General features: G+C 37.4%; 1 protein-coding gene across 1 annotated transcript in view; it reads right to left on the reverse strand.

Moving 5' to 3' along the window:
- Nucleotides 1–17,570, reverse strand: part of FBXL2 (F-box and leucine rich repeat protein 2) — a 57,745-nt gene that overhangs the window by 30,093 nt on the left and 10,082 nt on the right. The window contains exon 2 of the mRNA XM_074842421.1: nucleotides 11,734–11,795. Coding sequence (XP_074698522.1) covers nucleotides 11,734–11,795 — 62 coding nt within the window. The remainder of the gene's footprint in view (nucleotides 1–11,733; nucleotides 11,796–17,570) is intronic.

The raw sequence follows: 17,570 nt of genomic DNA on the forward strand, positions 1-17,570 counted from the left end.
AGTCTCTATCATCTTCCCATGTATTTCCACACATGCTTCATTATTCCTGCGTGCTATGAACAGACTGTCCTGTGTCTTTCCAAACAACTGAGATGGCCAACTCCTAATATTTTGTGTCCCTCCCCATGGAGCCATGGAAAGAAACAGCTATCTCTCAAAATCCCAACATTGTACCGTGTATCACCTACATAGTGAGAAATCAAACTGCAAGAGTCAAACTGCTTCTCTCTCACCTTTGTAAGGTCCTTCCAAATCTGATCCCATAAGGAACAAGCTTTTGCAGTAATGGCCTGGCAACTACTCATTTTAAGTATTTTGATACAATACTATATGGATTGATAAAAGTGGATAACAAAATACACAAAGTACCACACACATACACTGTGACTTTCTGGAATTTTTGGCCCAAAACCCAAAATTTGGTATGACATAAATGCCTGACAATTTCTAAAAAGCTTTGTAAGTTAAGAGGGGTTTTTTTAAGAATTTCATTCACAAGTCAGTAATGTTTCAGAACTTTGATTTTTCACGTCTTGTACATTTATAGTGATTTTGCACACAAAGAATGGTGACAAACTGTATCAAAATGAAAACCAAAATAAGAAGGATGCGAAAAGCCTGATTGAAGACAGCCCATCATCTAGATAATCTGCTCAGAAGATCCTTTCAATTTTACCACACCATCTAGCTGTTACAAAACAAGCACACAACAAATTTGTCATGTCTTCCCCATTCTAGACTATGAACTTCTTAAGGAAGGGACTTAATTACTGATTTGTACAATTCCTTGCATAGAAAACCCACTCTCATGCAAGTCCTTTACATGCTATTAGCACGTAAATGCAATATGGAAGAGCAAAGCCTACACACGTGAAAAAGTACCACAGAGATACAAAGTACAGCATTCACAGATTTTATTTTCCTCTTTTAGTAGGTTTTTCTCAGAATTTTCTGGAAGAATGCCCAAGCATACTCTGTTAACAAGCGACAGGGGAAAAGAGCACTAGCCACTCTCAGATCAGTACTTATAACATTTGAATGCATGCAGTTGCAAAGTCTCACAACCACCATAGAAGCTGTCTTATATTTCTTCTAAAACATCATGCTCAGTAAATACAAAACATTATTACATTTCTTTATATGTGGAAGGTTTCTCTTCTCCCTTCGTCCCCCATTTTACTAAACATCCTACTGAGGTATGAGGCATCTCACCGATAACTGTAGTCCAGCAGTGTGTACAAACACTACAGTAAAATATGTAGGCTAGAAAACACACAGATAAGCTGAATAATTCACAGCCATAATCTGTAAAAGTAGAATTTCGCATGCATAGATTTAGATCTGTATGATTCAATTAACAATACGAGTGTTGGTGTACTTCCAAACTTCACCAACTTTGCAGGTAGGAACCTGCTCCATTGGTAAATTCCAGTAATACCTTATTCAATAAAACCACATAATAATACTTGTCTTGGAAATGTAAATACTGAGGCATGTTAAAAGCCTAAGGAGTCTGACTATTTTCTATTAAGAAAAAAAGTATCTTTTAGCTCATTTCTGTCAGGTTTGTTTTCAGTAGCATGTCACAAAAGGCTGACAAACACCAATTTCTACATGAAGCACACATTCATTGACTCATCAAATGCTTGACCTTCCAGGTCAATTATTAAAACAAATCCCTTTTTACTAGGGAAGTGCTACTTCGTGAAGTAAAGCACTTAAACTAGAAACTGTGAGAGACACTCTGAAATTTTCCAGTAACTTTTGCCCCTGCAATTTCCACTTGTAAACTACTCAGGCTAAGATGCCTTTCTCAGCAGACCGACACAGCAAGTCTTTCAATAACAAACGTGGCACCAAAAAAACATTTCTTTACAAGCCAAACCTCCTTTTCTTTTGCCAAGATGATTATTGCTACACAATCCTTACATAAATATTAGCAATTGCAAAAGAACAGGCTGTCTACAGGATGCCTAACATCTATTTTCAGTTGAAACAGAAGTCAGCTTTTTCTATAAACAATCAGCTCTGCTGAATTCATTTTATAGTTATAGGACAGCATCTAACTTTTTATGGCCTATACATTACTTTCATATTACTCACTCCTTAAAAAATAAATTAATTTTACTTATTTGTAAAGTATGAACACAGGTAACAGCAGCAACATTTTCAGTACCTAATTCTTTTAGTATTTGAAACAAAATGCCCAACAATAAATTCAAGAAGGGCCAGGTCTGTTTAATTTACCATCAAACATACAGAATGTATGTAACTACATTACAAGGTAATTTGTTTTGCAGGGTCAATTACATAGCTGATAGATACAGCTACATTACACAAACCATAGAGTAACTTTTGTCTGAAAGTGAAATCCAAAAGACAGCACATGAATGCATCCCTGTTGCACCTCTGATTTATATTTACTCAGATATTATGGATGTGTAATGCAGCTTAAAAGGTCATATTTTTGTAACCTTTTAGAAGTCAAGTTAAAGATTCAAACAGTAAGCGTCCAAGAAAAGTTCAACCCATGAAACAGGTTTTATCTAATGTTTCACAAAGGTCATATATATGCTAGAACCAGTTTCAGCATCCTTGCTTAGCTCTGTGTCACTCAGAATAGCTGGTGACCTAACAATTTTGAGCAGTTGCCTCATTGCACTGGTTATGCCGATTCACACAATAGCAAGACACAAGAATTTTAAGCAGAAAAACTGTAATAACTCTTACAAGAAAAGAATCTTAATATTTAACATCATTAAGTCTTTAATAATACTGGTTTGGAATCTCACTGTGGTGCTTCCAAAAGGGAAGCTGAAGTAGAAAGTTTCAGAATCCTTTCTTTGCTACGAGTTTGCTGTCTTTTTTCTTTTTTTTTTTTTAAACAAAAATAATCTTTTTCCTTTCCCAAGACAATATTCATTAAAGACCAAATACTATCTTTCAAACAAAAGGATGAGGCAAGTCATGTGCTTTCCCTAGAAATGGAGGTTAAGCTACAAGGACTGTCAACACCCCAAACTCATCTGTCACGCCCATCAACATCTCCACAACATCCTTCATGACTTCTTAAAATTGGAATATTTATAGAGGGGGATGATCTAGATCTCTAACTTTAAAAGCCCCATGGATTATCCAGTTTAATCACTTCTTCTAAAGTGCTGCATGTGCTACAATGTTCCATAATTTCTAGAAGCCTGCATGTTGCAGCTCATATGACTCCCTAGCTTCATTAGCAGGATTTTTACCAAAGTTTTAGCTATAGATGCTCTTATCTAGAGGAGAGGCCAAGGGAGGGGAAGGTGGGGCATCAGACAACATACAGAATTCTGTAAAGAAAAATGCAGCTCAGCTGAAGATTTCTAATTTACAGAAGAGCATTTGATAAATGAGAAATGAACTACTACTTATGGGCAGACAGGAATCCATGAAAGGAGACAGAGCCTGAGGAGGATACCTCGTGCACCCATACAGGCTGGGGGCTGAATGACTCAAAGACAGCTTTGCAGAAAAGGACTTGGGGGTTCTGGTGAGCACCACGTTGAATATGCCTCCAAAGAGAAGATTTGGGGGAGATCTTATCAGTGTGTATAAATAATCAATGGGAGGGAGTAATAGACTCTTCTCAGTAGTGTCCAGTGACAGAAAAGAAGCAATGGACATAAACTGAAATACAGAAATTCCACTTAGAACTTTTTTTTTTTCCTGGGGGTGTTGTCAAACATCAGACCAGGCTGACTTAGAGAGTTTATCAAGTCTCTATGCTTTGAGATATTCAAAACTCGACTGGACAATGCCAAGAACAACCCTGCTCCAGCTGACCCTTCTTTCAGCAGGGAAGTTGGACTAGATATCCAGAGTTCACTTCCAACCTCAGCTTTTTCATAATTTTTTGAATATAATTTTTTTTTATGATGTGATTTTATGAAGTTCAAATTTGGCAACTTATATAACACATCTTACTAAATAAAAGCAGTTAGCCTGATGACTAGTTCAGAGTGGTTTAACTTGCAGTCCAGTGTCTCAATCCAACCTGCTGGCCATTCCAACTACCCTGTGGTCTGTTTTTTCCCAACAAGTGAAGGGATTATATAGTTTGGGCACCAAACAACAAAAAAATCAACTATACCCACCCTGCATGCTAGTGGCTAGGTAGAGATGTGGAAAAATAACACAATGCATTAGTGGTATGCTGCCTAGGAATGCTCCATGACCACTACAGCCATAAAGGTTATGGAAACTTCGGTTAGTCGCTGGACCAGGATTTGGCAGACTTGCTCTAGCCTGTAGCTCTGCTACTGGCCTGGAGGTTGACTCTGAACAAAAGACTTCTCTTCTTGATGCCTGTGTCTGCCTCAGGAAGACACAGATAAGAAAGTTCATCTCTTCTGTAAATACTTCCAAGAGTTACAGGCAAAAAAAAAGTGTAAGTATTTGGTATTGTTATTTAAACTGTCTAGCATCAATATTTAACAAAATGAAAAATTTTTTTATTTGTAGGGAGTTAGAGTATCTTTTGAATTGCCTTTATGTTTTGATGGCAGTTTTTGCCTGGAAATGAGTAAGAACATTTTCCTCTCTGCCTCCCAAAGTTTCATATAGAAAGCATGACTTCTTTATGTCACTGATACTTCTGAACATTTGGCTTTAAGAATCTGTTAATCAAGAGCCTGAGTTTAAATAAGATTCCAGTTTCAAGGTAAATAAAGCTCTAAATGGAATTAAGTCCTCATTAGTTAAAGAACAGATTCTACAGAGAAGCTTAATAGCAAATAAAACAATGAAACAAAATAAATGGTAACATACGATTCCAAGAATTCTGTAAGTCATTGCTATATCCCCTTTAGCTGTTACTCCCGCTTCAAATGCTTGTTATTTACTTTTGTTTGCTCCAGTATGACTAATCCTTTGTCACAAGCATGTTCTTACTGAGAGATAATGTCTGTACTTGAACCAGGTAATGCTGAAGCACCCCATTTATAAGGAAGTCCCAACTGTTCAAGCAGAATCATTAAAGATTCATGAACCTTATTCAGCACCTTGACAAAAAAACCCCTCTTTCATTCCTAAATCTCCCCTTCCTCATTAACACAGTATACAAGAGCACCAGCATGCAATTTTCTGCTTCTGTTCTTATAGCAGCCTCTCATATTTTTAAAGGAATTCCATCTGAAACATCTCTGCCCAAAACATTAAGTTTTAAGCTTACTCTTGCATTTATTTGTTTGTTAACAAAAACAAATCACTTAAACATATTAAATAGAGGATGGCAGCTACCTCCTCCAATTTCAAAAGGCCAAACGTAATTGATCATATAATCATTTGCAAATGTTCAACATCTCATATAAAGAAGCCAGAAAATGCGTACAAAGTGCTGACTGGTGAGGCAAAGTACTGAAAAATATGAAGTTGCATCTGGAACTGATCTTGGTAAGAATTTCATAAGAAGGCAAACAATACATGTAGCAGTGTAAAAAAAAAAAAAAGGTCAACATGAGAGCCCTTCCATATTCTGAAGGGGGTACGCTGACCACCAAGTTATTGAGTCTTTAGTTTTATCAGACAGAGCACAAGTTCTGTCCTGAATTTGAGATAAATCACTGGAAAGTTTTAAAACCTATTTCCACTTCAGAATAATTGGAAAATTTTCTAACAAAAGCTGATTAATCAGAAAATTGCAACTTCTTGTATTCTCGGTGTATATTTGAGGTTAGATACACTACCTTGAAGGCTGAAGGTACAGGGAAACTAAAAGACTATCCATTTTAACATTGGGTAAATCATGTTAAAACAAATGAAAATAGTATTGGTAGTGTGATATTATTTATCAATTGCTGCTAAAGCACATAAGAATTCTGAAAACACCTACTAAGTCTTAAATAGTCCTAAGGAATTATAAGTCTGTTATTTCCCTGGTTAAAGATCAAAATATTTAATCACCTTTCAGAGGCTTTATCTTGTCCGTGACCTGTGCCTGTGGTTCATTCTGATCACTTGCTTGGTTGGTTTTCTGATCCTTTTTGGAGGGAAGGACTACTGGAAATGAGTATATGACTCCACAGACATGAGTCTGGATTTGATACTATGCTGTTATCAGTCCCATTGTTCTTACTTGCTTCCTGTCAACGTTAGTCTCCCTATTTCTAATTAAGAACTATGTTTCCCCCTATCCTTATGTAAAGGAGTTTTCTATATTGAGTAGTTAGTGCGAGACTGGAGTGTTGTAGCTGCTCTGCACTAATTCTTTGAACGGATGTATTTCAGGCATGCTAAATCAAAGGACTTGCTTAATGGAAGTTGTACAAGGCACTATTAGACTTCCCTTTACAGAAACCATAGATTTGTGTAAACAGGCAGAAAGGAAGTAAGTTTTACTTTCATAAGCAACTTCTATACAATCAATTTGGTTCATAATATGTATGAATGCAGTTCATGTACTTGTATCAATGTGGTTGTTTCTGATTCTAAATAGCCATATTGTAATTGCTTGGCAGACTACTATAGACGACTTCAAAGAGATGCAAAACATGGTCTAAAATCAAAATAAAAGACTGCATGTGCATTATAAAACTGGAATGTTTTCCTGAGATTGTCAAACACTGAACAGCAGTCTTTGCTACTCAGGGTGAAATACTGCCCTATTTAATTATACAAATCCTTGAAGTGGGGAAAATGAATCATGTCTGAGATGACAGATTTTCTCCCTCCCTTCAAAAATACATGCAACTGTTTGTCTGCTTACAAAATTCTTACCAACTAAGAACAGTTCCAGACACAAGTTTGTATTTTTCATTTCTTTGACTCACTAGTCAATACTTTGTATGCTACAGCATACAGCAGCCAAATTTTACAGCAGCTGTGGGCCATTTAAGTACGTACAGCGCCTAGCTAAGAAATACCATGAGAATTATGACAATTTCTTGTCGTAACCTTTGCTATATTCCTTTTCTATTTCCCCTACAATTAAGCACACAAATGGTAAAGCATGACTTCAAATATATCAAATACTGTTTGACTTCACTAATTCCACTAATTTTTCTTCTCTACAATAATGAGCACACTAAAAGCTGAGCAAAAAGCAGTGTGCAGTAATAAAAGCAAAGAATAGAAACATGAAAACATATACAATACTTCATTAGCCAACTTGCAAGTTGCATATTCTTGCATACAAGAAAAGCTCCTGCTGGAACACAACTCCTGGGTTCCTCTCCTAATTCAAGTTCCAAAACTTTGCTTATCCTCTTTTAAATTCAACTGAGCACTCAAATTTTGAGTCTGATGAGTAAGGTCTATTATTCAAGTACATGTACCCAATAAGTATGGTTTATAGCAGAACTCATAATAGCTTCTACATTTCTGGTATAATTTATGAAGTTGGTACTTTGTAGGCAGAAAGGAACTGAAAATGGTTCAAGTGGCTGAAAGGAAGAAACATCTCTGTTTCTGAAGCTTGCCATTTTCGTGCAAAAACATATAGCACAGAATGTTAACAGTTAAAATACAAATGAACAAATGGTATCTGTCCTACATGCCAAAAGTACTGCTACACCCTCCATTTGCAAACACGTATTAGTACTTTTTATCAAGCACAAAACATAAAAAAATTTTTTTGGAAGCTGTTGGAAGTTGTTGGAAATGTAAGATTTTTGTTTCCAATGCTCTTCAAAATCATACTGTAACTTTAAAAATCCATTTGTTTTTTCCAGCAATTTACAAGGAAAAAAAGAAAAAGATTATAATCTTCAAGGCTGTGACATCTTACTGGAAAAGCTGTTACCATTAAAATTGCAATAGTCTATCTCTGACTTGATTTCTGATTCTTCTGATGATAGATATGGGTTTATTAGCTTCAGACACCAATGCAAATCCACAACTAATGTACTGTATAATTAAATGATGCTTTTCCATAAACGCATACGCTAAGAAAAAAAAATGAAGCTATAGTTGTCTGAAAACATTGTTTGAATGACATGATTTATAATACCTCTGCAGGATTCTTACTCAACCTTTCACTTCTTGTAATATATAAGAGCAGAGGGGAAGAGCGTTCCTTGCCAACTGGCAAACTAATAGCACTGCAACAGCTAACAGGGGTGATCATTTTTCTTTTAGCTTGAAGTTTTTAGAAGCATCTTATTTCTTCCACAGGAAAAAAAAATTACTACAATATTACAAATAGAAATAAATGCCCATAAACCAGAAAGAGTTACAAATGAAACTCCTCCCCCTCTCCACCCAAGCTATTCTACCTACCTCAAAGCATAACCAGGGTCTTCTTCAAAACCACCACTGTCCATATTAGTCAGATACCCTCTTCCTCCTCTGCCCAGTTATCTGGGTCTACTTGAGAAGGAACAAATAATCTCTGGTTTTGTACCCTTTCAAATGAGCTTCTTCCTGAGAAGCCAAGGGTTTCAGTAATTTATTTGCAAGCGTAGCAGATACTCTGTAGAAAATGTGCAAGAGACATGACACTGCCCTTAAAACCTTCCAATCTAATTCTGGTTGTTAGATTAATAATAATAATGAGAAAGAGTAAGAACTGCAGTATAAGACCAAGGGCTTACTTTGTTCAACTTCAGAGTATGCAACTATAGCAACAAATCAATAAATTTTAGAGTCGTAGTATTTCCTAAGTCTATCATCAGAAAAAGGTTTCTCAATTTGAGGGAAAAAAAATGGATTGCTTGTTATAGTCAGATTACAGAAGTTTAAATACTTGATGCAAATGAGAACAAGACTAATTCTTGCAATAGAAGGAATTGTGTTTACATTTCATTTCAAGATATCTGTAACAAGATGTTGACCACCCTGTTTCCAAGTGACAAATTTTATGATTTTATGTGGGGGGTTTTTTTGTTGGTTTTTTTTTTTTTTTTAAAGGGCTGTACCATTTTCCAAGAGTTTCATACTTACCTGATATAAGCAAGCAACAAACTAAGTGCATTTGATGCCATTTTCGACAGTATTTACTATTCAGTTCTGGCACTGTGAGCAAAATGTTTCCACTGCAACTGGTTTACTCTCCTTTTAATTAAAAGGTAGACTGCATAGTTAATATATAAAAAATAATTAGGATATTAATTACACTCAGTGCAGCAATATTTAATCTCTTCTGTCATAACCATACGGCAAGACAATTTTAAAACATGTTGTAGCAAGAGTATAAACTGTTTTAGGTGTTGAAAGGCATTCAGGCTTAGTCTTACAAAAGCATTTATGTGCAGGAACATAAATTCCCCACAGATAATCCTTTAGACAGCCAGGTTTGCACCCCTCTATTTCCCTAGGTATCTACACTCTGTAGGGATGAGAACTCAGACCCACATCCCATCATACCACTAACATGCTCTGCCTTGTGAGTGTGTCTGCAGCAACACAAATTCAAAGGGAGGTTTACAGAGCATCTCTCCCACCCAACCCCTTCCTCTCCATTCCAAAGCCCTGATGATCAGCACAGCACTGTGGGTGTTATGAAATGTGGACTTTATTTCTCTCTGGCTATGGACAGACCATTACCTGAGTCCCAGCATTCAGCATGAGATCATCACGATCTTTACTGAGAAAGCTGACTTGTCCCAATTCAATTTCTCAGATCATCAACTCTTCTGGCTACAGTTGCAATGCTGCTTTGGTAGATCACTGCGCAATTACAAAAAGGACATACATACACAAGAACTAAATGGTTGGCTGAATCAGTCCTGTGTATGCTTGGCCTGGGCTGTTTTATTGTCATTCCAGCTTCAGGAAACCCTTTAACCATGCAAAAGGCTTCTTTAAACACTGCCACCATAGTATAGTGGCAGTGCCTAGCTCCACCACCTCCTCAGTTGGTCGAATCCAAGGTGAGCCTATATATCCTCAGAGTTGTTCTGTAAGAAGTTACCCTGAATACAAGAGCTAACAGCTAAGCTACTGGTACTGTTCAATTACTTGCACATGGGGTTTTTCCTGCTGAGGTCTTTAAAATGTCCTGTATAGTATATATGTTGGAATAAGCATACTGCTCAACAAAACAAACAAGCCACTCCCTATATAACATTTTAAAGAACTTATCAAATTTGGTGTGGGAACACACAATTCAAAAAACTGATACCTAGACGTTAAATGCAGGAATTCTCACAGTAAACCTCCACACATTCATTTTATAGATGCTACTCATGTAATTAGCATATAGACAATCATCTAGGAATTTAGTATCTGTATAGTTTCACAGATATTTTCATTCTACAATGAAAACTGAGGCATACTACATAATCAATGAGTTCTTTCAAAAGACAATGTCTTTACTATCTCAGTACATGATACTTTTCACTGTCTAAAGCACATCAATAAATTATGTTGAATTACACAAACGGGATACTTAGCACCCATAACAGTGAAAAGGACAGTCATTTCCACAGATATTTGGAGTGCCCTACTGCTAGAAAAGAAGTGCTCACAGATTATGATTCTTTGCTAAGGAGGCAGCATATTAAATTGGCTTTTATCTTGAGGTTCATGTGTGGCATTGAGCGCAACAAAGAAGTTATTAGAATTTCTGTTCAGGGCATCATTCAGTGACACATCTCTTTTAATCACATTTTCTAAACAGTTCTATGAGTCTAACTTTACTACACTGTCACCATATGAAATTTCTTAAGAAAAATGAAAACCCTTTTAAAATTAAATTCCTTTAACAACAGACTGCTTCTTTAATACCACCAAGAGAGCACTGTGATAGTACAGACACTAAAAGAAGTCATAATGTTTTAAGAGCACTTCAGACACAAGATGCAAAATACCATTACTTGAGACATTCTCCCACTTCAAATGAAACTGGAAGCAATGATATAGATACAAGGTAACCTAAACATCTCTTTAGTGCATTAAGAAAAAATCATCAGCTCAGTATTAATAACACCATCACTAAAAGATGTCATTGCACCATTATAAGCGAACACCCCCACCCCAAAAGACTGAGCTGTAACAAAACCTATACGCAGGTAGAGATGTGGTTGAGCTGGTTCAGTTCCAGCTCTGGTCACACCCAGTCAAGCAGTATCTCTACATTCGGCAGTTTACACTGCTTGAAAACAGCTTTTAACAAGATGAGAGCATGAAGATATCCATCAATGTCTCAACCATGGGATGAACTTACCAGTCTTGGTGTCATAGCCAACTCCTGCAAAGGTGATCTACTCACACACCAGCAAGCTGATGAAATTTATGACTAGCCAAGTGACTACACTAAGAAAAATCCTCCTGTTTGTTCTACCTTATATAACACAGACTGGCAATAATGGTAACAGGCAGCGCTTTTCACTGCAGTGACTCTTTGAAAGCTTTGAAGTAGAATTCTTATTTTATTTTGTTATAACAAAGTTCATGACATGAAGAGTGTGAACTACATTAGAGAAAGGATTATAGGCTCTTCAGACAGATAAAACATTGTGCAGTGTGGAAGAGCTGACTACTCTGTACACCAAAGCTTTTTGGACATTTTATTTCACTTCTTTTCCTGACATGCAAGGAAAAGATCCCTATTAAATGACATCTTTCACTTTCATTTGAACACACTGAAACAAATCAAGACTAACCAAAAGACAGCAAGTTCAAGAATTCAATCAGATATGTTACTATTTATTTCAAGACAGATTTAAGAAAAAATGAATAGCACTTGATAGCCTGTAAGCCACATAAGCAGTGTATGATCCTCAGGTCTTTACTCCTTAACACATTATGTAGAATTACCTTAACAGAAGTTCTTTGGGTAGTTTTTTGTTAATAAGGGCTTCATCATTATTTGAGAAAACCTAGAATCAGAAAGAAAAAACATTGTTTAAAAAGACCAACAAGAAAAACAGCTTTTAGATTCTTTTTATCTTCTACTTAGGTGCTTAATCCTTTTAAATTAGTGTTAATGTCAAGTTTTCCACAGGCTAGTTGGTAATACTATAGAATTATCTCAATATACACAACAGTGCCACACCCACACATACACCTGTTCTTCCCTAGTGCTAAGATTTAACTGCACAAAAATTGTGGAGCAACTTAATAATCAAGCAGTCAGAAGCCACGCTTACACCCCATAAAGCAGTATTTTAGGCAACAGTGAAACTTCCAACAACTGCAAGATACATACAAAGACCCACTAGTTGCACAGTCCTAAAATTGTCCCATTACAGAAAACAAAATGGACATTTTCCAGTTATTCAAATTCTTTCCTTCACTGTCTACAGTGTAAATACTTTGGCCCAGGTATGTGAATATGGATAAAATATAACAACCCAAAGATTTAAAGAATTTACTGCCACAGATATGACAGCAACTGCTATATAAGCCAGGGAGGCACCTCAAGAAATGCTGCAAGAAAAACTGAAAATACATCTCACTCAGAACTTCATATTACTAACATATATCCTAAGAAAAAGAAAGTGGAGAGACTGAAAGAAAATGCCCAAGGAAAAAAGCAGGCAATACTAAGATTATATAGGAAAACATTTCTGCAAAAGGAGACAAGGATCAGTTAACAGTTAAACAGAAAAACTAAAAAAGGAGATATTAACCAGACTTACAACTTATTGTAAATATTTAGGTTTCAGAAATTTTGCCAGAGGAACACAGCAATAAAAAAACCAGAATGTGAACCAGAATTTAAGGAACCATAGCATAGACTGGAGGAAGTCAAAGTCAAAAGCAATCACTTCCACTGTAAACAGAAGACCTTTATGGAGTCCATTTGCTGTCCACATTACCAGAAACAAAAGCTAGAAAAAGAGATGCAAAATAGCCTAGAGTTTTCTGAATGCTAAAAGGTAAATATGAAAACCACACAAAACAGAAACATGAAAAACAACTGGAAGAAATCTCTCCCCTGTCCTTCATTAAGAATATGCTCCTGACTCCAGCATCAGGTGATTACCCCTTGTCCATTCTACCATCAACACATCACATACTAGGTAACTATTTGCTTTGCTTCTTGGTCAAAAAAAAAAAAAAGGCAGCTCAACAAGAAGTGGTTCTGAAAAAACGTACATCAAAGAATGAAAAAAAGCTGAATATAAGCTTGGCTCTGTCTTCATAAAAAAAAGGAGACAGCAGAAAGTACACATCTGGGAATTCTGAAAATATCCCCCTAAAAAATACTGTAAGATTAGAAAACACGAATGTCCTTCTGACTGCCATCAAGAACCTTTTTTTCTCTTCCGGTTATATCCCAGGCTGATTTCAGGTCTCACTGCATACTACCATTTCTCAATTTTGACACAACAGCGAAAGCCACTTTCTGCACTCACCACCTCTGTGCACAGTTATCCACATATACAAAAATGATAAAACTGTCAACTTTTAATAGGACCGAGTTTAATCAAACCTCCTTTTCATGCAACTGGAGCAGCGCAATTATTCATGGACTGGTGACTGCAGATATTCAAAGTGTAAAACACCTACGCATGTGTATTTCAATAGGACAATTCTAGTTCCTTCAGAAGAGAGACATTCTTGGCTTTCAGCAGTTCCACATGGCTGACCACAGGTTCAGGTTTGCTCTTGTTCTGCTTTATGTCCAATGCCCATGGCTGTCGGTATTTTCAGCCTCTACGCTGAGATACACTATGTACTTCAACACTGATTTCAGAATGGTTTGGGTTGGAAGGGACCTCACAGACCATCTAGTTCGAACTCCCCTGCCATGGGCAGGGACACCTTCCACTAGCCCAAGTTGCTCAAAGCCCCGTCCAACCTGGCCTTGAACACTGCCAGGGAGGGGGCAGCCACAGCTGCTCTGGGAAACCTGTGCCAGTGTCTCACCACCCTCACAGGGAAGAATTTCTTCCTTATCTCTAATCTAAATCCATGCTCTTTCAGTTTAAAACCACCACCCCTCATCCTATCACCACACTCCTTGATAAAGAGTCCCTCCTCATCTTTCCTGTAGCCGCTTTAAGTACTGGAAGGTCACTATAAAATCTCCCCAGAGCCTCCTCTTCTCCAGGCTGAACACCCCCAACTCTCTCAGCCTGTCCTCACAGGGGAGGTGCTCCAGCCCCTGATCATCTTCATGGCCTCTTCTGGACCCACTCCAGCAGGTCCACATCCTTCTTATGTTGGGGGCCTCAGAGCTGGACACAGCACTGCAGGGGGGGGTCTCACGAGAGCGGAGTAGAGGGGGAGGATCCCCTCCCTTGACCTGCTGGTCACATTTCTCTTGATGCAGCCCAGGATGCAATTGGCTTTCTGGGCTACGAGAGCACATTTCTGGCTCACAGTCAGTTTTCCATCCATTTATACCCCCAAGTCCTTCTCCTCAGGGCCACTCTCAGTCCACTCATCACACAGCTTGTATTTGTGCATGGGATTGCCCCGACCCATGTGCAGGACCTTGCACTTGGCCTTGTTGAACTTCATGAGGTTTGCACAGTCCCACCTCTCCAGCCTGTCCAGGTCCCTCTGGATGGCACATCCCTTCCCTCCAGCGTGTTGACTGCACCACACAGCTTGGTGTCATCAGCAAACTTGCTGAGGGTGCGCTCAATCCCACTGTCCATGTCATCAACAAAGATGTTAAACAGCGCCAATCCCAACACCAACCCCTGAGGAACACCATTTGGCCCTGATCTCTACTCAAACATCAAGCTGTTGACCGTAACTCTTTGAGTGTGACCACCCAGCCAATTCCTTATCCACCAAGTGCTCCATCCATCAAACCTGTATCTCTCCAATTTAGAGATGGATGTCATGCAGGACAGTGTCAAATGCTTTGCCAAGTCCAGGTAGATGACGTCAGTTGCTCTTCCCTTGTCCACCAGTGCTGTAACCCCATCGTAGAAGGCCACCAAATTCATCAGGCACGATTTGCCCTTAGTGAAGCCATGTTGGCTGTCACCAATCACCTCCTTATTTTCCATGTGCCCCAGCACGGTTTTCAGGAGGATCCGCTCCATAATCTTGCCAAGCCCAGAGGTGAGACTGACTGGCCTATAGCTCCCTGGGTCTTCTTTATTTCCCCTTCTTAAAAATTAGGGTTATATTTCCCCTTTTCCAGTCAGCTGGTTTAGAACTGGTGGACTGCTTCTGAGCTTGGCAGTTCAGACATTTATGAATTTTCTGCACGTATTCCATTTTAATGTTATGCGCTACTCACTGTTTACAGTTTATAGCCTGAAAGCAATAGTATATATTGGGATAGTTTTTTTAGAACAGTGAAAACATAGGCCTAATTCTGTTTATTGCAGCACTCATTCAGAAAAAGGAGATACATATGCCATCCTCACAGAACTTAAGATCACTAAAGAGCAAAGTGGGGAAATATTCTTGTGTATCACAGGTTAAAAAAAAAAAATTGCAAAGAAGGAAGTTACCTCCATGAGAGCAAACAAGGTCTGTGGTAAAACAGACAAGTGAACTTAGATCTCATTAACTGGTCCAGAATCTGAACATTCAGTATCATAGGCCACTAAAAATCCTCTTTTAACTTAATAATTCTATAGTTGCAGATAATTCCTTACAAGTTACATCATCTAGCATACACTTCCCACTTATATTCGTAAGTATGTATTTTAAAATAAAGCTACTTTGCAGACTGCTACTAGTTTACATGTCTGCCATCTCTCTGTCAGTACAAAAGCTGTTATTATCCACTCTTTCTTTACACCATAGATTCCCAGATGTAGCGTAACATGGATATATGTCCATGTGAAGGTTACACAGCTTTTAAGTTAGTAAGGTATGAGCAAGTTACTATTTAATACAAACAGCTACAATGCACACTCAAGACTTAAGTATTTCCAACTACTCATCAACTCTTGCATTAAAAAGCCAAATTACTACAAAGCATAGCACAGATTTTTGGGAATAGTAAGTATTTTTCTACTGAGGTCAAGCTGAAAATCTAAACCCGCAACCACACTTGCAACTCTTATGGGAAAAGAGCTTATAATCTCTGTATGTTTATGTGAGATGCCTTTAGACTTTTAAGTCAAAGTTGGACAAGCAAACTGCTTTGTATGCATGACAGCAGATACGACCAACATGGTTGCATTTAGGCATCACAGTTAAAATTGAAAAAAAAAATAAAATGCAGTTTTTACTACTGAGTATGAGAAGCGTGCAACTTGCCCAGCCAGAGTACCATGACTGCTACACAAGTCACAGATGAGGCTACAAAAAGATTCAAAGCTGCTTTCCCTCAAACAGTAAGTTTTATGTGTTCTTGTACGCATCAGCTATAGTTATCATAAAGTATTATTCTTACAGAGTAAGAATACTTAGAAAAATGAAAGCATCTCTTTATTCTTTTACTCTGAAAAAAGTATATTAGCCTCTAGAGTCATACTGCATTTGCATCTCAGAAGAGAGGGACTTCTTCAAAGGTTCTTCAATACCAGTTTTCTCCCAAATAAAGAACAGGCATGAGATGACTGGGGTACTCATCTTCTAGATGAAGATCTGTAACATGATTTTGAATGTGCACAAGCAGAGAGGAAAAAGAGAAGGTTCAAACAGCATAATATATTTATTCTTTGAACATTTCCTGATAATCTAAAACTTCCATTAATGAAATAAATACCCCGAGTACATTTATGTATCACCCCTCTGAAGTAACCAGTGCCATCCTTTTTATTTTTACTTGATTTTTATCACATAACTTCTAGTTCTCTATTTATAAAAAAAACCACCAAAACCAATCAGTCAAGGAAGTGTTCAATTGCTGTGAGAAATATTCTAATAATCTTGTTACATATGATTTATTTTTCTTCAGTTACAGATAGTGCTGACAATGACTTGCCTTCAAAATACCTGTATGTAGTAATACAAAATAACAAGAATACTGGGGATGTAGAAAGAGTATTTCTTCTTTCCTTGCTTTTGCATTTGGTAATAGTTTTGACTGTGTTAGTGAAAGGGTAGCTCAAACTCTAGAAAAGTGTGTTTTTAACTATATAAAAGCCCAAAATACAACAGACACATCTGTGCACAAGGAAAAAGCATAGGTGAAACTGAACTTATGTAATAAATGTTACTCTAAAATCAGCTCTAGGTTTCCTGTAAACTTAAGAAGAGATACAGAAAATCTCTACCTTCTTAAAGGAATTGCAAGAACAAACAAAACAAAACCCATGAGAGAAAACTGTAATTGTTTATTACTTGAATCTTGAGCCATTTCTAACATTCCTTAACTGGCCTCTCTTGGTACCATCTTCACTGTACTTTTGAAAGACGGGTTATAATGGGCTAAAAAGGGAATATTTCCGTAAAAAACGACCTGATACTTGCTTACATTAAATTTCTTCAGCAACCAAACTTAATTATTTTTCTTCTCTTTATTATATAAAGTAACCATTATGCAAATCTGTCAAATCCCAAAAGAATAACCTCCCTATTTAGCTTCCCCTTCCATATTACTAAACATACTAATTGCCACTAGTCCTAGAATATAACTTCTTCATACACCACAATTAACTTGCCACCATTAAAAGCACCATGTATTATCCTCTTCTGGTCTAACAGTTAGTGATAAAGCTCTCCTGTTTTCACCAGAATTACTGAGCTGAAGAATCTTTTCTGATGGAGTTGCGCATTTCTGGTTT

Source organism: Strix aluco, chromosome 1, assembly GCF_031877795.1.
Source record: "Strix aluco isolate bStrAlu1 chromosome 1, bStrAlu1.hap1, whole genome shotgun sequence".
In the NCBI taxonomy this organism is placed as follows: Eukaryota; Metazoa; Chordata; class Aves; order Strigiformes; family Strigidae; genus Strix; species Strix aluco.